At 44.0% G+C, this 22,429-nt stretch overlaps 1 protein-coding gene across 1 annotated transcript; it reads left to right on the top strand.

The window, feature by feature from the left end:
• The first annotated feature begins 10,972 nt into the window (after positions 1-10,972).
• On the top strand, positions 10,973-18,741 carry Pnp (purine nucleoside phosphorylase). The gene is made up of 6 exons (XM_059273700.1): positions 10,973-11,355; positions 14,251-14,420; positions 16,969-17,072; positions 17,252-17,427; positions 17,541-17,731; positions 18,113-18,741. Exons 1-6 carry the CDS (start codon positions 11,192-11,194, stop codon positions 18,331-18,333), a joined length of 1,026 nt encoding a protein of 341 aa, XP_059129683.1. The 5' UTR covers positions 10,973-11,191; the 3' UTR covers positions 18,334-18,741.
• The last annotated feature ends 3,688 nt before the right edge of the window (positions 18,742-22,429 follow it).

Here is a 22,429-nt window from a genome sequence, read left to right as displayed (position 1 = left end):
AGAGGAAGATGGGCATCAAAGACACTCCATACAGAGTTTATCTTCTTCTTGGCAAAACTAGCCATTTGGGCAAGAAACTGCTCTTGCCTGGACTGCTTGACAATATGTTGTATAGACTGGACATGCAGGACCCGTGGGGAAATGACCACTAAACTTTGCCTAAACAGGGTGAGATGGTCCTTCAGGTTCCTGCTTCATAGAAGATGCTGCCAGACATTCTGCAGGACACAAGAAGAAGCAACTGATGAACTTTGCCAATAGGCAAGACAATCCTTAAAATTTCCCACTTCATTGAAAGCTATGCCAGAGAATCTCGGCCTATAGGCTGAAGATAGATGCCCCAACATTACAGAGGAACTTTGGATGACTGTCCAGGCAGCCAGATAGATGTCTTGGTCATTTCTAAAATGATGGAAGTTGCTTGCAATGCATTTCCTGTTTACTCAGGTAATATTATATCCTTCTGGGGTCTTTAATGTAAACATTGACAGATAAAATGTCAACACTAGTAATCTTTTATTGTGTGAAAAAAATCAATGCTAGAAAGTCATGATACAGCATATATGCTTCCCAATAAATAACAATGTAATTCAAGTATAAGAGAAGAAGAGTATTGGGGATAGAGTTCAGTTGGTATCTTACACAAAGCTGTGGGTTCAATCCCTAGCACATCAATTGGTGTGGACATTTATGCCTGTAGTCCTAGCACTCAGGTTGTATGTAGGATAAGGAAGATCAGAACTTCAAGTTCATTTTCAGCCACATAGGAAGCCTGGATGTATGGGAGTCTGTCTAAAAAACAAACAAACAAACAAAAAAATGACAACAAAATGAGATCACTTCTATCTAGTCAGGATAGCCCAGAAAAATGTTTGTTTTTTGTTTTTTGGTTTTTTTAGTTTTTAAATTTTATTTTTAGACATATTTATTTTATGTTTTATGTGTATAAGTGTTTTGCTTATGTGTATGTGCACCAAGTGCATGCCTGGTGCCTGAGGAGGTCAGAAGAAGGCATCAGATCCTTCAAATTGGAGTTATGGATTGTTGTGAGCTACCATGTAGGTGCTGTGAATAGAATCCGGGTCCTTTGCAAGAAAATAAAGGCACACACCCTTTAATCCTGCATTTGGGAATCAGAGGCAGGTGGATCTCTGTAAGTTCCAGGCCAGCTTGGTGTATATGGTGAGGCACTGTCTCAATAAATAAATAAATAAACAAACAATAATATTATCATGAATGAGTAACTTGAAGTTGACTTATCTATAATAATAGTTCAGTAGGCAGAGAAATGCAAACAATATTTCTAACTTGCTCACAGTTAATAAGGCTCATTTTCTCCTGTCTCCCTTTAGTTCTTCTGTCTTTCCTTTCTTTAGTAATTATTCTTACTTCTTTTTTTATTTTTTGTGTGCCTACATGTATACACACATGTGTCAATGGAATCCAGAAGAGGGTGTTAGATGCCCTGAAGTTGGAGTTACAGGCAGTTATAAGCCGTCCTGGGTGAATGTTGGGAACCAAACTTGGATCCTCTATAAGAACAGCATATACTCTTTTTTTTTTTTTTTTTTTTTTTAAGAGATTTATTTTTATGTGTGTGGATATTTTGCCTGCATGTATATCTGTGCACTATATGCATGCAGTACCAGAAGAGGTCAGAAGAGGGCCTCAAATCTCCTGGAACTGTAGTTACAGACACTTGTTAGCTACCATATGGGCGCTGGGAATCAAACTCAGGTCCAGGAGGAAACAGCCAATGCTCTTGTTTGCTTTTGTTTTTGTTTGTTTTTTGAGACAGGGTCTCTCTATGTAGTCCTGGCTGTCCTGGAACTCACTATATAGACCAAGTTGGCCTTGAACTCACTGAGATCTATCTGCCTCTGCTCCTGTGTGCTGACATTAAAGGCATGAGCCACCATGCCTGGCTTAGCTTTTAATTACGAGCCGTCTCTCCAGCCCCAGCCTTCGTTTTTGAGACAGGGTCTCTCTCTGGCTTGGTGCTTGCCTATTAGAAACTGGGATTACATTTAGGTACCACCATGCTTGGCTTTTTTGGTGAGTTCTGGGGATCAATGTAGGTCCTCATGTTTGAGCTACAAACACTTTACTAACTGAGCTGTACCCCCCAACCCAAGTGATTTCATACCTCCATATCACAAAACTCCCTGTAAAATCCAGGGGGACATCAAGACCATATTTTAAGGATGAGGATATCTAAACTCTACAAAGTATGGTCATTAGAACTGAGATTGAAATGGGAATAAAAATTCAGGTTTATACTCATGTAATATGATAGCCAGATTGGAAATAGTAGAGGCCAGACATGGTGGCACATGCCACTAACCAGAGGTACATTGGGCTCCCAATCTGGAGGATTTAGCCTGGACAACGTAGTGGAATGCTATCTCAAAAGGAAGAAGGGAAGGGGAGCAGTGAGGGAGGGAAATCGATGGAGGTCAGTTACTTTCCTACAGTTGCCTTAAAACATCATAGACCAAGCTGGTGGACCTTGCCTGTAATACCAGCATTTGGGAGACTGTGGCAGAAAGATCAGGAGTTCAAAGTCACCCTCTGCTATACATAGCAAACTCAAGGCCTTCCCAAGAAACGTTGTCTCAAAACAACAAACAAATCCCCCAAACAACAAAATACCCCAGACCTTCAATTTTTTTTCTCAGAGTTTTAAAGGCTTAAAATCCAAGGTTAAGGGGTTAAAAGGTTTAGTTTCTTTCTTTTAGATTTATGTTTTGTGTGTGTGCAGGTGTCCTCTGAGGTCAGAGGAGGGTATGGAGTCCCCTGAAGCCAGAGTTATAGGAGGTTGTGAAGGCAACAGACACGGATGCAGGGACCCAAGCTTAGGTCCTCTGGAAGAGCATCAGGTGCTTTTAACCACTGAGCCATCTCTCCAGCCCTGAGGTTGCCTTCTTTTAAGACAAATTTATATTATTATGTATGAGTAATTTACTCACTGAAATTGAGTAATCTTCACTAGGTCAATAGGCAGAGAAATGCAAAAACTAATGGTATTTGTAAGTTGTTCACAGTTAACGATGCTCCTTCTCCTTGCTTGAAGTCTGCATGTAGCCTTTAGTCTATTTCCCTGGTTTCTCTCCCTCTTCTTATAGAACATGGCTCTTATTTCAGATAGCCCTGTTTTAAATAATGGAGATTCATTCCAGGATAGCCAGGGCTACACAGAGAAACCCCTGTCTCTAAATAAATAAATAAATAAATAAAAAGTAAATAATAAAGGTTCTTTCTGAGTTCAATAGAGAGATGCACTGAGCCTGATTTCAGGCAGTAGGTCCTTTAATAATGCCAAGAACTCACAGTGGTGGGGGACGAGGCTGGGATAAGAGATACAATAGCAACCTGAATAACAAAGAAAATTCCTTACATTTGTAGGCTTTAGAGCAAGGAGGCATCTGGATGTAAAAGAGAAGAGTTCCTGAGTTTAGCAGATTTGAGAAGGTAGTAGAGAGAGCAGTAATTTAGGAAGTTGATCCTATTGGCCCACCCTACCTTGGGACTGTTACATGCTAAAAGTTTAGCAACATATGGAAGGTACTAGATAGGATATGGAGTGTCTTAGTTACTGTTCTGTTGCTGTGAAGAGACACCATAACCAAAGCAACTCTTAGAAAACATTTAATTGGGTCTTGCTTACAGTTTCAAAGGCTTAGTCCATTATCATGACAGGAAACGTGGCAGCCTGGAGCATGGTGGCAGGCAGGTGTGGTGCTGGAGAAGTAGCTAGCTCCCTAATGACTAAGCATTCAAATGTATGAGACTGTGGGGGCCGTTCTTATTCAAATCACCGCATTCCACTCCCTGGCCCATAGGCTTTAGCCATATCACAATACAAAAATACATTCAGTCTAACTGCGAAAGTCCCCATAGTCTATAGACAGTCTCAACACTTTAAAAAGTTCAAAGTCTCTTCTGAGACTCTAGGCAATCTCTTAACTGTAACCCCCTGTAAAGTCAAAATCAAAAAGCATTATCACATACTTCCATTATACAATGGCACAAAATATACATTACCATTCTAAAAAGGAGGGAAGGGAGCATAGTGAGAAAATACTGGACCTCACCCACATCTCTCCAGCCCCTTTATTTTATTTAAAAAGAAAAAAAATTTAATGGAGAAGAAAAAAAAAGAAAGAAAGAAAGAAAAGGAAAGGAAATACTGGACCAAAGTAAGACCGAAAACCAGCAGGGAAAATTCCAAATTCTGCATCTCCATGTCTGATGTCAAAATGTCAAAGCACTCTCCAGATTTCCAACTCCTTCCAGCGTTGTTGACTGCCACATACTTCTCTCTCTTGATTTGGTTTCCATACCCAGTCTGCAGCTCTCCTTGGCAGGTATCCCATAACTCTGGTGTCTACAACATCTTGGGTTCTCCAACACTATCCAGGTTTCACATTCACGGATTCACACAATGGCCTCTCCTAGCCTCCATGAAGGGACATCTCTGACACATGCCTGGCCTCAGCAGCTTTCCTTAACCTCAGCGGAAGAGTCCACAGCCCCTTTCTTGTATCCTTGCCTCTAAAGCCAGAAACATGTGGCTGAAGCTGCCAAGTTCTTCTGCTTGATGGTGCTGGAACTTGCCCCCTTTGTTCAGTTACATTTGCATCAGCTTTCTGTTATTGATGGTTTCCTTCCCTGCTTTTCTTTAGCAGGGATTAAAAGAAATTAAACTTTTCTTTAATTTCTTTTCACAAGTTGAAAGCTTAGCTAGGTGGGGTCTTGCCCTGAGGTCACTGAGAAAACACCCAGCAGTGCTAATGGCAGGAGGAAGCAGTGTGGAGCCGGGGTCAAGCCGCTATGAAGCAGGGTACCCTAGGTGAGTGTGGGCGTGGAGCTGGCAGTCCAACTCTGGCTGGCCACTTTCCTTGCCTGCTCAGAGCCCTGCAGCCTGCTTGATCTTGGCAGCCAAGGGCAGGCCAATCAGGAAATTGGCAGAAAAGATCCTGCACTGCCCCCCTTCTCTTTCTTTTTGATACATCTCTGGACGTGCCCTGACATGTCCAAAGATGCCATAGCCAATTAAGTTTAAACTAGTGTAACTGTTGCTTGTCTAGCCAATTGTGTTTTCTGGAGATGATCTAACTATCCCTGGAATTCTCCTAGTGTATATACTATATACTATATAGTATATAGTATATAAAAGAAGCCTGTGAGCTTCTCTCAGGGTCGTGGCCATTTTGTTGTGTGGCTGACCCCACATGCAGGAATTTTTTCTCGAGAAATAAATGTTCTTGCTTTTGCAAACGTGAATGGTTGTCTTTTGTGGGGTGATCCTTGGACCCTAACAGTCACCACTTCCTTTTTTTCCAGTTAGCATCAATCAGGCTTTTCTTTAGACTTTGAATCTCCTTGAGCACTGGACTTGTCTCCATTATACTGCCTGGGGCTCCTTTTCTTCTCAAACTGTACATTTTCTATTTCTCTGTCCAGTGTGTTCCTTTTTATTATAAATCTGCATAAGAGTGATTGCTAATAATCACATGATTATTGTCTTGAAATCCCTTCTGCCGACACCATTAATCCAAAACTCTTCAATTTAGCCTCAGACAGACTGTTAGGACAAAGGCAAAATGCAGCCACACAGTTTCCCAAAATATCACAAGAACAGCCTCTAGGTCACTACTAATGTTCTTCCCCTCTGACACTCATTAAGCCAGGCTGTCATATCTACGTTGCTCTCAGCACCACTCTCTTCCATGCTCCTACTCGTGTGGTTCATTCAGCCTTGCTTAAAGTATTCGGTTACTTTCCTAATCCAAAACCTCAAAGTCTACACTCCACCAACAAGTAGCATAGTTAGGCCCGTCACAGAAATGCACCTCTTCTGGTACCCATTTCTGTCTTAGTCACTGTTCTATTGCTGTGAAGAGACACCATGACCAAGGCATCTCTCATAAAAGTGTTTAATTAGGGGCTTGCTTACAGTTTCAGAGGCTTAGTCCATTATCATCAAGGCAGGGAGCCTGGCAACAACCAGGTGTGGTGCTACATCTTGATTCTCAGGCAGAGAGAGAGAGAGAGACAGAGACAGAGAGACAGAGAGACAGAGACAGAGCCTGGGCCTGACAGGGCTTCTGAAACCTCAAAGCCCACACCCAGTGACATACTTCCTCCAGCAAGACCACACCTATTCCAACAATGCCATGCCTCCTAATTCTTCTAATCCTTTAAAAAACAATTGTATTCCATTCTGACAAAGCCTATGGGGGCCATTCCATTCTTATTCAAACCACCACATGAAGTGTGGCTGATTCCCTCAATAGGAGCAACCTCTGTGAGCTAACAGCCCCTCCCACCTTGTGGTGTTATTTAACTTAATTCTTTAAAAGAATTATCCTCGTGGTACAGACCTGTACTTGAGAGGCTAAGGCAGGAAGATGCAGTTCAATGCTTGAATGGGTTTCATAGTGAGTCTAAAGCTAGCATGGGTAATTTAGTGAAACTGTCTCACAACAAAAAGTAAAGGGCAGACTGGAGATATGGCTCAGAGGTTAGAAGTACTGGCTGTTCTTCCAGAAGTCCTGAGTTCAAATCCCAGCAACCACATGGTGGCTCACAACCATCTGTAATGAGATCTTGTGCCCTCTTCTGGTGTGCAGGGATACTTGCAGACAGAACACTGTATACATAATAAATAAATCTTAAAAAAAAAAAAAAAAGTAAAGGGCATGGGGATAGAGTTCAATAGAAGAGAGCTTGCCCAGCACATAGGAGATGTTAGGGTCAACCTTGACTAAGGGATTTGAGGGTGGAGATTGGGGTGACAGCGAGGGTGGGGAGGGGTCATCCTCAAATATAGGATTAAAAGTGGCTTCGGTATGTAAAATTGTTCATAAAAGGAAAGATAAAGAAAACATAATGAATTTAGCAGGAAGGTATAAGGGCAGAAACTGCAAACGCTTACAAACATTTTCTTCATATTAGCACCCAAATGGTAACTAGTACATGGCTTGCATGGGCAGAGCAGGGATAGCGTTTGTTTGGCTTCTATCACTCAAACTGTTCCAAGTTTATTTGCATTTCTTAACTTTTATTGTAGGTTTATGAATGTTTTACTCTCCGGTATGTGTGTACCATGTAAGTTCCAGAGGAGATCAAAAGAGGGCACCAGATCCCCCGGCAGATGGTTGTGAGCGACAACATGGTTGCTGGGAACCCAACCTGGTTCGTCATCGAGAGCAAGAAGTGCTCTTAACGGTTGAGCCACCGCTCCAGCCATGAGCTCTGCTCCTTTTCTTCTCCTCCGAGTTGGTGATTTACCAACTTCATTTCCAGACTGAAGAAGGCTTTTGAGGCACTAGAGAGATGGCTCAGTGGTTAAGAGCAGAGTATGTACTGCTCTTGCAAGGGACTCAGGTTTGGTTCTCAGCACCCACATCAGGCAGCTGACAACTGCATGTGTAGTCAGAAAGTTTCTCCAGTCCCGCCCAGTCCCAAGGTTCCACAGCCATTTGTAAAATAATCATTCAGAGGCTTAATATTATTTATAAACTGTATGGCCTATGTCAGGCCTCTTGCTAGCTAGCTCTTATATCTTTTTTTTTTTTAATTTTTATTTATTTATTATGTATACAGCAGTATGACTGCAGGCCAGAAGAGGGCACCAGATCTCATTACAGATGGTTGTGAGCCACCATGTGGTTGCTGGGAATTGAACTCAGGACCTCTGGAAGAGCAGTCAGTGCTCTTAACCTCTGAGCCATCTCTCCAGCCCCTCTTATATCTTAAATTAACTCATTTCTATTAATCTATGTTTTGCCACATGTTCCGTGGCTTTACCAGTCTTTACCGGTCTGCTGGCATGTTATTCCTTGGGCAGCAGGCTGTCATCTCCCCAGACTCCGCCTTTCTCCTTCCTGTCTCTCTCCTCGGATTTCCCACCTGCCTCTAAGCTGCCTTGCCATAGGCCAAAGCAACTTATTTATTAACCAATGGGAAAAACATATATCCACAGCATACAGGAAGATATCCCCCAGCATGCATGTAACTCTAGCTCCAGGGGATTCAACACCTCTGGTTTCCATAAGCACCTGCATTGGTGTACACTCCCTTCCCACAAACACATACACATATTTAAAGGCAATATATATTTCGGAGACAGAGTCTTTCTGTGCAGCCCAGGCCATCCTGGAATTCTATGAAGATCATGCTGGCCTCACAGAGATCCACCTGCCTCTGCCTCTGGAGTGTTTGGATTAAGGGCACATGCTACCATACCTGCATAAAATAAGTACTTAAAACATGAGTTTCATAATATGCAGAATGAGTTTGTCCAGCTGTCAGGGTTGCACAGGGTGGATAGGAGTGGGAACTTCTCTGGGCTTTCACTCCCTTGTGTTTCATGTCTTTCATGAGCCCCAGTTCTTTTTATTTAGGAGGTGGTCATTCTCCCTCTTTGGAGCCATTCCTTGGGGTCAGAGCTGTTGATTACTTCTTAATGTCCGCCCAGTTATTCCAAGCACTAAGAGAAGCACAAATGGAGAAATGAAAATGAAGAACAAAAGTGATAATTTAAACAGCAAAATAAACTAAAACAATATTTTAATTTCAATAATTGGAGACTATTGGTGGTAGTGAGAGTAAATATTTCAAATGGGGAAAACTCTATTTCGTGGTCTAGAGAGAATGAGAGATAACATTCGAGAGTGTGAGTATCAAACAGGCTTCCCACCCAAAGAATCTGGAGATTTTTACTTTTGTGATGGGGTCTCGTATAGGCCAGGCTAGCCTCCAACCTATTTGTAGCTAAGAATGACCTTGAATTTCTGGACCTTCTATCTTTATGTTCCAAATTCTGGGACATGTACCACCATACCCAGTTTTATGTGGTGTTGGGATTGAGCCCAGGACTTTATGCAAGCTGGACAGACACTTTATAAATGAGTTATATCCCAGCTCTTGAGATTCTTCTGCAAGAATTCTGTTTGGTTTTTTGAGACAGATTCTCTCACTGTAGCCCTGGCTGTCCAGGAATCACTCTGTAGACCAGGCTGGTCTCAAACTTAGAGATCTTCCTGCTTCTGCCTCCTGAGTGCTGAGATTAAAAGTGTGCACCACCACTCATGAATATATTATCATAATTTTATTAAGTGTTAATAACCCCATGTGGCTATTATGAGTATTGTGGAATCCTAGATGATGCTGACAGACTAAATGAACCACTGATTTTTCTTTGATCTGATTTAAAGTTAGGTGGATATTAAAAGATAAAAGGAGGTAATGGGAAATAATAACAGCCAACATTTACTGTGTGTTTATTATATTTATAATTATAGTGCCAGGTACTTATCAAAACACTTAACCATATTTTATATGATCCTTGCAAGAGTAGCAAATAAATTACTCTAATCATTTTCCAGATGAGACAGTTTAGGCACAGAAATTTTATTGGGGAGGCATGACATAATTGGTAGACAAAGCGTAGAGAATGAACTTATACATAGGTAGTTTGGTTACAGAGTCTACTCGTTTATATTGTATAAACTCAGGAATGAAGTTACATCTAAGTGACTGAGACCATGGTTCCCAAACTCTGTGCCCTGCAGGTACCACCTGGTAACTTTAAATATCTATATATTTTATTTATGTATTTTTAATTTATATTATTTATTTATTTATTTGAGATTGACTCTCCCTATGTTGCCCAAGCTGGCCTCGAACTTTTGGGCTCACATGATTCTTTTGCCTCAGTCTTCCCAGTAACTGGAACACAGCCAGTGCCAACATTCTGGATCCACTTACACACTCACACATAGCAGTATTGAAAATGGAATCCAGGACCTCATGCATGCTGGGAAAGCACTCTCCCTTACCCTCTCCCGCCTCCCCACCAGGGTTTCTCTGTGTTACAGTCTTGACTGTCCTGGAACTCACACTGAGACTAGGCTGGCTTCTAACTCACAGAGATCATCCACCTTCCTCTGCCTCCTGAGTACTGGAATTAAAGGCGTGCCCCACCACACCTGGCCCTAATGTTTAAAAAAGCCCAATAATGATGATATTAATGTAAACCAATTAAAAATTGAAAAGAGCAATCAAACATAGATTCCCCCCCCCCCCCCGAACTAGTTTTCTTTTTTCTCTTTCTTTGTTCTCCTCCCCTCCTGCACCACTCTCCCCCACCCCCTCCACTCGACAGCACAGGCTGGCCCAGGCTGGTCTCAATTGGTTCAATTCTCCTGCATCAGCCTTTCCCAATGCTGGGATTAAAGAAGTGAGCCACACTCAGCTGCTTCCGCTGCTGCTACTTCTGCTACTACTATTGAGACAGGGTCTCACTACGGGCGGCCCAGGCTGGCTGGGAACTCACAAAGATCCCCGGCTTCTGCCCTGAGCGCTGGGATTATAGGTGTGTGGCACCTCACCCAGCTTTCCAGCTATTGTTTTTATTCTCTTATTCCACTAAAACCGGTGCGCAGTTAAGGCTCAATAAATACTGTTAAGTGAATGAGCGAAATAGGATTGGAAAACAGTGGCTTGAGTTGTGGTTAAACAGCAAGCAGGAGAGATAAGCTCCCAGGAGAGGGGCAGATAAGGGATTTCAAGATCTAAGCACGGGCTCTGGAGTAAGGTTTGGTTAAGGAGAAGGAATACCAAATGCTTACCATGGCGTTGTACTGTTTAGTTCTGGGCTGTGTGGGGTGTGTGTATATAATTCTGTTACGTGAATTTTTCTTCTTGACAGTGTTCTCAGGGTTAGCAGAGCTGCTCCATTCAACCTGTCACCATCCTGTCTGTGCCTAGGAGAGAAGCATTCTACAATTCACATCGATCTGGGCCTCTGTGTGTTTCCCCATATCCCGTAGGCACCAAGTCAGCACTGTTACCCGCGTGGCCCTATTTCCCTATTCCGGAAAGTAACTCAGACGTCGTTTTGCTTCATTTTATTCTAGGATTGCACAATCCACGGCTTGCATATTTTTCGCTTTTCACATTCTTGCACAATAACACAGCGGAGAACGGAGTTGCTGACAGGCGGTTTCGGGGCTCCCCACCCTGCTTCTGGTCTTCTTCCCACACGGGCCTCCTTCCTGGCTGGGAGACTCATGAATGTGTGCGGGGACGACATGCTGGATGCCCTCGACTCGGAGAGGGTCCCTTTGAAAAGAACTCTGGCGAGGTTTCCTGCCACACCTCTGGATGAGGGTGTGTCACCATGGAGACGAGGCCGCTGCCATTGGCTGGCGCCTCGGCCTGGGAGTATAAAGCCGGGCTCAGAGAACGGTGCACTAATAGTGTTGACCAGACTCAGGCGGTGTCGCCCGCGGAGCGGAAAGGGCAGGATTTCGGCGCGGCGGTCGGTGACACTATGGAGAACGAGTAAGTGTCAGGCCCGGGGACTCGGACGTTCTGCCGAGGGGGATGGGCTGTGGCCGAGACCCGGGAACTTAGAATCCGGGCCCGGAGAAGGAGCCAGTCTGCTGGGGATGCAGAGAGGCCTGGCACAGAGCCCGGTGGCAGACTCAGGGCTCCGGAACCGTGGGGCGGCTAGCGCGCGAATCCAGCTGTGGGGGCGCCCCCGAGCAGGAAGGAACAGGTTAGCGCAGGGTAGGCGACTCCTTTCAGGAACTGTTGTGCCTCTGTGGTGCTCTGGGATGTTTGTGGAAAAGCAGGTACGAGCCCTGCCTACTTCCTAACACAAGTTTCTATTCTAGGGGTCCAGGTAACCCAGGAGATAATTCGGTTGCGCTATACCGCGCAGTTCCTCCTTTGGAAGGAAAATTGCTCTCTTTCCAAGACAGCCCCTCTCTTCCTTCCAAACTAGAGGTCGCATTAACAAGTTGGAAATGGAGTCTCCTTAAGGCTGGGAAATCTGTATTTATTTATTTTGGTTTTTCTGTATTTATTGATCTGCTCAGAAGACACCAACTCCTTCCTGTCCACTTAAAAAAAAGATCTCTTCCGCTTTGCGTCGGGAATTCCCAGATTAATTCACCAGCAGAGCTGTAGGGATCACAGTAGCTTTGGAATGACCACAGGTCCGGGGTGTCCTCAGGGACTGACTGTGGCTGGACATGGCCGGTTGCCCTTTGGAATGCTGTTTCATTGGTTTCTTGCTTCTTTCTGTCACCCTGTGGCTCTATTCGTCCTCGCCCTACCTAGCTGTTTCACTGAGGGCAGCCTGTTGTGTTGTAGTCCTGTGCGTTTCCTGTAATATACTCCTGTGACTGTGTGTGTGACAAGGTCTTGCTATACTTCCAGGCTGGGCTCAGTTAACTAATGTCTGGATCTGCCATGTAGCTGGGACTTAAGACTTTCTTGCTGGAAGAAAAAAAAAAAAAATTTTTTTTTTTTTTGGTTTTCCGAGACAGGGTTTCTCTGTGTAGCTTTGGAGCCTGTCCTGGATCTCGCTCTGTAGACCAGGCTGGCCTGGAACTCACAGAGATCCTCCTGCCTCTGCCTCCCAAGTGCTGGGATTAAAGGGGTGGGCCACACCGCCCGACTAGCAAAGAATTTCTTGTTGAGGCTTTTTTGGTTGTGTTCAATCCGTGTACACCACAGTTCTTCCACTCCCAAGATCAGTCTTTGATCTTTGCAGCTGGTTGTGATGGAGTTGGACTTGGGACTGTGAGGAGGTTCTGGGTTGAGTTTTTTTTGTTTTTTTTTTTTTTTTTTTTTTTTTCCTAACACTGATTTCTTGAGACAGGGTTTCTCTGTATACCAGTTCTGACTGTGCTAGAACTCATTTGTGAACCAGGCTCACCTGGAACTCACAGAGATCCACTTGCCTATGCCTCCTGGGTCCTGGGATACTACTCCTGGCTTCTTGTTGAGTTTTTAATCTGAAGGGATGGGCCCAGAAACTTCTGTTTTCAACACGTGTCTGCTGAGAATCCATGCAGCCAGTACTGGTTTAGTATTTATTTTATAACCAATGCTGTGAAATAAGCCTGGTTCTTGTTTTATTTTGCAACCGTGTGACTCATAGTTCACAGTGTCATCCCAGTACTCCAAGGTAGAGACAGAAGGGTCAGGAGCTCAAGGGCAGCCTGGGCTACATACTGAGTTTGAGGCTGGCCTAAGTTACAGGAGACCCTGTCTCAAAACAACAACAAACTCTACCAAAAATAAACAAACAGACAAAAAGTTTAGTTTCTGAGATTATATTTATATATATATATATATATATATATATATATATATATTATATATTATAGTCTTTGATTTTGAAATATATCTATGTAGCCCTGAGTGGCCTGGAACTCACTATGTAAACCAGATTGGCCTTGAACTCACAGAGATCTACCTACCTCTGCCACCCCAATCCTGGGATTAAAGGTGTGCACCACCAGGCCCGGCTATCTTTGTTAATTCCATATGACAGAGATTCCATTTGTACCCAGGAATCAAAGAAATATGTCCAGAGGAACTAAGGCTCTCATATAAACTTCTACCAGGAGTGTTCTTATTAATAAATAATAAAAGTAAAAAAAAAATTCAGGGCTGGTGACATGACTCCAAAGGTAAAGGTATTTATTCCCTGCAAAGCCCAATCCAGCTTCCATCTTTGGGACCTACGTGGTGGAAGGAGAGAACTAATTCCCAAGTTATGCTTTGACTGACACACACACACACGCGCATGCTTTGTACACATCGCACGCACGCGCGCGCACACACACACATCAACTAAATTAAATTTTTCAATTAAAAATTAAATTTAAAAAGTTTTTACCCATAGCTACTCTAGTGGGCTGAGGGGAGAATCCCTTGAGCCCAGGGGTTGGGGATTACTTTAGGCAATGTGGGGAGACCCTGTCTCAAACAAACAAACAAAAAGGGTAATAACAAAAGGCAAGACACTTGTCCTCTTCAGGAGGGCCTTAGTTCATTCTGAGTCCCCTCCTTGATTTGATTCCTGCAGCATGGCTCTGAAACCCTGGGTTCTGTGGCTGCCACAAGGAGAGGTACGGGCCTCCTGTGCTGGGGTGCAGCTTAGTGGCAGGGCGCTTGAGGTGGATGGAGCCCTTCATGGAAACAGGCTTCATTAGCTACCATGCTCTGGAATGAGCTGCGTTTCATGCCAGACTTTTAGTGGGCCTGGTTCAAAAGAGAGACGGAGAAGTGGTTGAATAAACAGGGTGGGCTCCCTCTGGCCTATCGTCTCTGTCCCCTGATGCCTTAGAGTCCCTGCCAGGTTTTCTGTGGGAATAGTCATTTTCCTGTGTACTTGAAATAGAAGGTGAATTCACTTTGTTTCTCCCCCCCTCCCCCTAGATTCACGTACGAAGATTATCAGAGAACCGCCGAGTGGCTTCGGTCTCACACCACACATCGACCTCAAGTGGCCGTGATCTGTGGTTCTGGGTTAGGAGGTCTGACTGCGAAATTAACTGAGGCCCAGATCTTTGACTACAGTGAGATACCCAACTTTCCCAAAAGCACAGGTATTGGCTGGGACTGTTGATGTTGATGGGTGTCCTAGTCACTGTTGCTGTGAAGAGACACCATGACCAAGGCAACCCTAATGAAAGAGAGCATTTAATTAGGGGCTCTCTTTCAGTGTCAGAGGGTTAGGCCGTGATCATCATGTCGTGGAGCATGGCGGCATGTATGGTTCTAGAGCTGTAGCTGACAGCCACATCCTAAGGCCAAGAAAGAGACTGGGCTTGCCATGGACTTTTGACACCTCAAAGCCCTCCCTCGGTGACACACTTCTCCAACAAGGCCACACCTCCTAATTCTTCTAATACTTTCAAATAGTGCCACTGGCTGGTGACTAAGCATTCAGGTATATGCACCTGTGGGGGCCATTCTTATTCAAACCACCATACTGGGCTTATGTGGACTCTAATCAAGGAGATGTTCCCACTTCTGCCCTATCATTTGACCAAAGACAAGTATAAGACAGGGAAACAGACACCATGGAGTCAGAATGGGCTTAGGAAGAAATGACCCTCTTTTCACCGTGTGTGTTGGGGTGGTGAAATTCTGTCGTGTGTTGTGTGGTTTGTTGGTGAGGTGGCTCAGCAGGGAAAGTTACCTATCCCCAAACATGATGTTCAGTCCCCAAGGCCCGTGTACTGAAAGAACTGCTCCCACTGGTCTTCACACTATAACACACTCTGTCACTCTCTCAGTCTCTGTCTGTCTGTCTGTCTCTCTCTCTTATTTCTGCTATCTATTCTGTGGCTTCAGTGGAAGAAGCACTATCTGTAGCCCCAGGACAAAGACCTGTTTCCATTGTCTTCCTGCCCTCCTTCATCTCCATCCCCGCTGCAGCCTAGACATACATGACAACAATAAGCACTGTGATCACAGAGATTAAGCTAGGAGAACACTTGGTGTACAGCGGTCTTTGGAAAGGGACCCATATGCCCCGTGTACTGTGGAGCTCTGAAATTTCCAGGGAGCTCTGGGACAGCAGCATGGAAACACTGGTTAGATTAGAAAGGCAAGGTGAGACAGAGCAAGTAAAGCACAAGAGTACTTTGTTTTAGTTTTTTTTTATTATTATTATTCCCTTTTGCTTTAAATAACTAAGTTTGGTTTACTTACTATTTATATATTTTCTTATCTATTTTCCTCTTTCCTAAGGGAGTTGAAACTTTCAATAAATACTTAAAAGCCCTTTGGGAGAGGCAAGTAGATCTCTGTGAGTTCGAGGCCAGCCTGGGCTACAGAGTGAGTTCCAGGAAAGGCGCCAAAGCTACACAGAGAAACCCTGTCTCGAAAAACCAAAATAAATAAATAAATAAATAAATATATAAGTAAATAAAAGCCCTGTGGGGTCAGTCTGGAAGACCAGAGTAGGGAAGTGTGGGAGCAAGGGGTAGGAAAGGTAACATTACAGAGAGAAGGGCAAAGGGAGATAGTAGTGGCACTGGCCCCTCCTGCCTCTCCTTCCTTCAGGGAGGAGAGCCCTGTACTAAGTGATAAGCAAGTTAATTTGAAGTTTATCAACTGACTTTTTATTGGGGGGAATTTTACAGCTATGTCAACTTTGTTCTGTTACTAGTATTTTTTTAATGATTCGTGATTCTAGTCCCTCTTCCTGACAGATCCATTTTTTAAAGGAGTGAGTATAGGGTGGCCATCCATTAGAGGACACTGTTAGAAAATGGGGATGGTAATAATGGTTAATCTTTGTGCTCCCATGCCCTACATACCCCAGTATGGGTATTGTTTCCCCCAGGACTGTTATATGGGTCAAAAAGAACAAGTTGTATGGTCTCAAATGAGCTCTTCTTCCTCGTTCATCTTTAGGATGCCAGCATATTACCAGGAGCTCCCTAGCTGGAATAAGGAGGTATACAGTTTAGTTAGAGTTAACTATCAGACACATTTTAAGAATTTGGAAAATCTTGGAAGCGGCTTGTAATTACTGAGTCCACTATTTCTAACCTTGGTTTGTACTCCCATTTGCTCTACAAGAAGAGTTTCTCTTTGATATGCCATGTATGTTGATACTCATGGAAGAGTGGATTAGGAGGTGGGAACAAAGGGGGTTGGGGGGAAGGAAGTGAGAGGAGAGGAGGGAGGGGAAACTCTGGCCAGGATGTAAATAAAACAAACAAACAAACAAACAAACCAAGCAAATAACAATCTGAGTTTCTCCATCTTTGCAAAGGTCTTTTGAAATTCTTTTTGTAATTGTGTTATATGTTCACATCAGATATTCTTACCCACATCTCTAACCTCAAGTTACATTTGTATGATTATGGTGATCTGGTCACCAGACTTCTGCTGTCTCTTGTTTAATTGTATCACCACATGTTGAACACAGTGAGTGGCTTCTAGTAAATGCCAGTGTGTGTGTGTGTTACAGGAAAGAATGATCATTTTTCTTTTTGAGGCAGGCAGGGTCTCACTGTGCATCCCTGGCTGGCCTTGAACTGGCAGGGATCTGCCGGCTGCTGCCTCCTGAGTGCTGGGTAAAAAGCGTGTGCCACCGCACCTGGTATAATCACTTTCCTTTTCCTTTTCCGTGTGCAGTGCAAGGTCACGCTGGCCGACTGGTGTTTGGATTCCTGAATGGCAGAGCCTGTGTGATGATGCAGGGCAGGTTCCATATGTATGAAGGATACTCACTGTCAAAGGTACATGGGGCACAAGCTTGGTTGGACTTGGAGGAAGATGGGAGGGCTGTCCTACTTTATTATCTAACTATTGGGCTAGGTGAATTTTTGATTTCTTGTTTTCTGGTGTGTATTATGCATGCCTTTGTGGGTAGGCTCGTGAGGTTTTGAAAAATCTCTTCTGATCTTTTGCATCTAAGGTGACATTCCCGGTGAGGGTTTTCCATCTTCTGGGTGTGGACACTTTGATAGTCACCAACGCAGCTGGAGGGCTCAACCCCAATTTTGAAGTTGGAGATATCATGCTGATCCGAGATCACATCAACCTACCTGGTTTCTCTGGTCAAAACCCTCTCCGAGGCCCCAATGATGAGAGGTGCGCATCTTAACCCTTTGCTCTGGATGCAGAGGGTCGGGGTTTGGTCCAAGAGTTGGGAAAGAAAGTTTGCTTGGTGCCGTTTATCTGAGATAACCCAGTCTGTGCTCCAGGTTTGGAGTTCGCTTCCCGGCCATGTCTGATGCGTATGACCGGCATATGAGGCAGAAGGCCTTGAGTGCCTGGAAGCAAATGGGGGAGCAGCGAGACTTACAGGAAGGCACCTACGTGATGCTGGCAGGTCCCAACTTCGAGACTGTGGCGGAGAGTCGCCTGCTAAGGATGCTGGGAGCAGATGCTGTTGGTGAGAAGGGGGATTTGGCTGGAGGTGTGAGGGAAGGATCTGGTAGGATAGCGAAGGGGAGGAAGAGGGTATGGATCTGGGGAAGGATGAATCAGATCACTAGAAAAGTGGTGACTACAGGCTTGAGCTTCCACACTGTTTCAGAATATTAGTGCCCGTGGCTGGGAGTTGGCCTCATATCATCATTTGCTACAAACAACAGAAACAGATTGTATTGGTGAAGTGTGCAAAAAAACTAGTAAGGCTATCTGAAGAGATGTCAGACAACATATGCTCAACACAAACTTAGTTGCTTCCAATGCTTTCTGAGATTTGATGAACTTATAAGAGTGGAGGGTGAGGAAAGTCACATGAGGGCCATCTACTCTTTCTCCCCATCAGGCATGAGCACGGTCCCAGAAGTTATCGTTGCGCGACATTGTGGGCTTCGTGTGTTTGGTTTCTCACTCATCACTAACAAGGTCGTCATGGATTATGCCAACTTGGAGAAGGCCAATCACAAGGAAGTCTTAGAGGCTGGGAAAGCAGCTGCACAGAAATTGGAACAGTTTGTCACCATCCTTATGGAGAGCATCCCACTCCAGGAGCACACTGCCAGCTGATTGGCCTCGGAGTGCTCTGCTGCTTCCCTGTTGGGGTCCAAGTAGCTGTCTACTCGGCTCCCTCGATGGGGCCACTAGTCTCTGCTCTTAGATCGTAGCAGAAAGGGAAGAGGAGGATCCCTGCTCTTCGCCTTCCCCGTGTCCTTACACCATTCTGATGTCTGTCCCTCTTGCCCAGTTGCCTTCTCAAAACAGCTTAACTCTCACTCCTGGAAGAGCTGACGCTCATGCCCCACCACACTTGGGATATATGCCTTCAAACAGTACCTTCTAGATCCGGAGATCATACACATGTTCCTCTGGGTTCAGTCTGCTTCCCCTAAAGCACTAGAGACCAAAGACCAACCCAATACCTCCTGGATTTTATTTAGTACCACAACGTTTTAAGAATAAAGAGATCAAACACTTTCTTTTTGTGTGTAATTGGGTACCAAGCTGGGGCATAGGCCAAGACAGGCTTGAAAAGCTTTGGGACCCCTAGTCTTGTATGAGTCTCTGGTTTTCAGAAGTAGCTAAGGATGGAGAGGAGGTGGTAGGTGGGTAGCAAAGGATGAAGGTGAAAGAATGGTGGCGTAAGGGGCGGGGTGAGCGACCACTTCTTTTATTGTTTTTGTTTTTGTTTTTCGAGACAGGGTTTCTCTGTGTAGCTTTGCACCTTTCCTGGAACTCACTTGATAGTCCAGGCTGGCCTCGAACTCACAGAGATCCGCCTGCCTCTGCCTCCCGAGTGCTGGGATTAAAGGCGTGCGCCACCACCGCCCGGCAAACTACTTTTAGACTGGTCTTCCTCCTTCGTTTCTGCTTTGCTCCGGTCACTTTCGTGAGTATCTGCATCCCACAGCTTCACGTCTGTGCCTCAGCTGCCACTTTCTTATGCATTCTTTTTATCCCCTGCTCTAATTTTTCAGTCATTAGTTTCCACTCCATCCTGGCGATGCAGCAACAAATACCTTTTGCTATTTTTCACACTGCTGGCCAGGTTCTTTGCAACCCCAGTCAAGCCTGTAAAGTTGACTCACACTCAGTTTCTCTTTAAGCACCGTGTGATGGCTCTTTTTGGTTGTCAACTTGACTACATCTGGAATTAATTAAAACCCCCAATAGAGGACACACCTGTGAGGGATTTTTGCTTAATTGAAATGAAAAAATCAACTTCTAGTCTGGACCTTTGAGGTAGGAAGTCACACCTTTAATTCAGATCCTGAGTTGGGAAGATACACCTTTAATCCATATCTAATCTGGACCACTCCTGCGGGAAGCCTTTATAAGGACATGGAAGAAGGAGGCACTTGCTCTTTGCCCGCTTGCTCTCTCCCTGCTAGCAAGTCCAGTCCTTCACTGGCCTTACATCCTACTTCAGGATTCCAGCATATACTGAAAACCAGATGAAACATCCAACCTCATGGACTGAGAAACTACTGGATTCTTGGACTTTCTGTTCATAGTCAGCCAATGTTGGATAAGCTGGACCATAACCTGTAAGTCATATCTGTCTGTCCATCCATCCATCTACCTACCTACCTACCAATCTATCATCACCTTGCTTTCACCTTGCTAACAACACATTAAGGAAACTGCACTACCTTGTCATCCAAAACTGAACAAATCTTAGGAGACAAGAGAATGGCTCAAAATCAAGGGAACTAGATCTGGAAGGATGCCCTAATCAAAAGAATTTCTGGGAAAAACTAATGAGTCCACTCTTGTTGAGAGGCCTGCAGGGTGCCTGTAAATGGACTGGGTTTCCTTGGTTTCATGGAAGGTATCAAAACTTACATTCAAATTGTATTTTTTCCTTGATTCTACCATGGCCAGCTTTATCATCAACAAATACTTATGTACTTACTATGTGTGGTTCATTGTCCTAAACAGTCATAACATAAGCTAGTATAAGAGGAAGTGGGTGGGATACAGAAAATGTATATAAAAAATAAACAGCAAGGCTAAAGTAGTCATGCCTTTTGTTTGTCAATGACTTTTTACTAATCTTTTTTTTTTTTTTTTTGAGCTGAGGATCGAACCCAGGGCCTTGCACTTGCTAGGCAAGCGCTCTACCATTGAGCTAAGTCCCCAACCCCTTACTGTGGTGGTATTGTGTTCCCCAAAATATTGTGCACCCTAATAAACTTCTCTGGGGTCAGAGACAGAACAGCCACTAGATACAAAGGCTAGAAAATGGTGGCACTTACACCTTTAATCCTAGCACTCCAGAGGTAGAAATCCCTCTGGGTCTCTGTGAGTTCAAGGCCACATTGGAAATGGCCAGGCATGGTGACACACGCCTTTAATCCCAGAAATCCGAGCCTTTAATCCCAGGGAGTGGTGGTAGAAAGCAAAAAGGTATATAAGGTGTGAGGACCAGAAACTAGAAGCATTCGGCTGGTTAAGCTTTCAGGCTTCTAGCAGCAATTCAGCTGAGACCCATTCTGGATGAGGACTCAGAGGCCTCCAGTCTGAGGAAACAAGACCAGCTGAGGATCGGGCGAGACTCTCTAAGATTCCTGCTACACCTTACTAATCTTTTTTAACTCTATATTATCATGATTCAGAATCATCTTTTTCCACTAAACTTTGAGGACACCCCAATAATTTTTTTTAAGGAAAATAAGGAATACAATAATATGTGGAAAGCAGCATACTGTAAGAGCTAATGATCAGATCTGCTTCAGGAATTCAAAGGAGAACTAACTTGGGAGTGGGGGAAGAGGGTGTGGAAATGTATTCCTGAGACTTGAGTTAAGAAAGACAGGTGCTGAAGATATCCCCGAAAGCACTACTTAAACACATTTGGGAATGTTTTATTATTTAAAACAAAATGGCTAAGCTGAAGAAATGAACAGAAAGGTAAGAGGTAAAGTAGGAAAAGGAAGACGTTCAGGCCCCTACTCTAGGCTGAGGTATAAAAACTGCATTTTCTAGTCTAAATAGATGGCCATTGAAGTCCAATAAACTAAAGACCTACAGCTAACAATTGCACCGATTATTTTGTCTGCCTAAAATGAAGCAAAAAGTGCTATTTTTCTCAAATGGTAATTTTTGCAGTAGAGTCTTGTAGCCCTAAGCAGACTGGGACTCAACTCACTGTGTTGAGCTACAGCTTTTAAAAAGGCTTGAAATGGGGGCAGGACAGTACAAAAGGAGGAGCAAATGAGAAAGACACATCATGACATATATGTGTACTAACCTAAAAGATGACCGCAAAAGGCTTTTTGATGGTGAAACTATGTTCACCTAAAGTGAACTCTAGCATAGAAAAATTGTTAATATTAGATATTTAACCTTTTCTTGGGTTGCAGGGTTTTTTTTTGTGTTAGCTGTTAGAGGCTGTGAAGACAGCTTAGTGGTAGAGCACTTGGTTTGTGTGTGCCTAGCTTCAGGGCCCAGCATCACACACACACACACACACACACACACACACACACACATAAAATCAGTAAATCTAATTTTAAAACCTTGCAATGGGTGGTATAATCCCATAGTCAAAAAACTAAGCACTAGCTGGACACAGTGGCACAGGCCTTTAATCCCAGCACTCAGTAGATGCAGGCAGGAGGATCTCTGTGAGTTCAAGGCCAGCCTGGTTGGTCTGCATAGTGGTTTCTAGGACAGCTCGGAATATACTGAGAGACCCTATCTCAAAAACCAAACCAAACCAAACCAAACCAAACCACCTAAGTCCTACAAAAATGTAGATGATGAAAATTCTCACCATGACAACCAATATTCTAGTTTTGGTTGCTTTTATCCAAGATTTAGGCTGATGAAATGAACACAGCTTTTCTACTTCTACTATACATGCCAGGTAGTGTGCTAGATGTACTGGTCTGCATCATGCTCCTTTTAATCAACGTATTTTGGAGAGACTTTACACCAGTAAATTGGGTGTTCCCTTGATAACGTAAGTCAATGCAGCCAAGAATACATTTTATTGTCTTACTTTGCGGGGAAGCAAAGGAAGTGTGAACAAAACTCTCCAGAAAGAAGCTACCCTGCAAACTGAACCTTCAGCAAAGCTGACTCTTAAGAGCTGTAGTGACTTGGGGGAGTTCGCGCTGTTACAAGTCCAGAGGCAAATGACCTTGGGCCACCTTCAGTC

This window comes from Peromyscus eremicus, chromosome 9 (assembly GCF_949786415.1).
Source record: "Peromyscus eremicus chromosome 9, PerEre_H2_v1, whole genome shotgun sequence".
Lineage (NCBI taxonomy): Eukaryota > Metazoa > Chordata > Mammalia > Rodentia > Cricetidae > Peromyscus > Peromyscus eremicus.
Note: the sequence above shows the minus strand (reverse complement) of the source record. Positions and strands in the feature narration are given on the sequence as shown.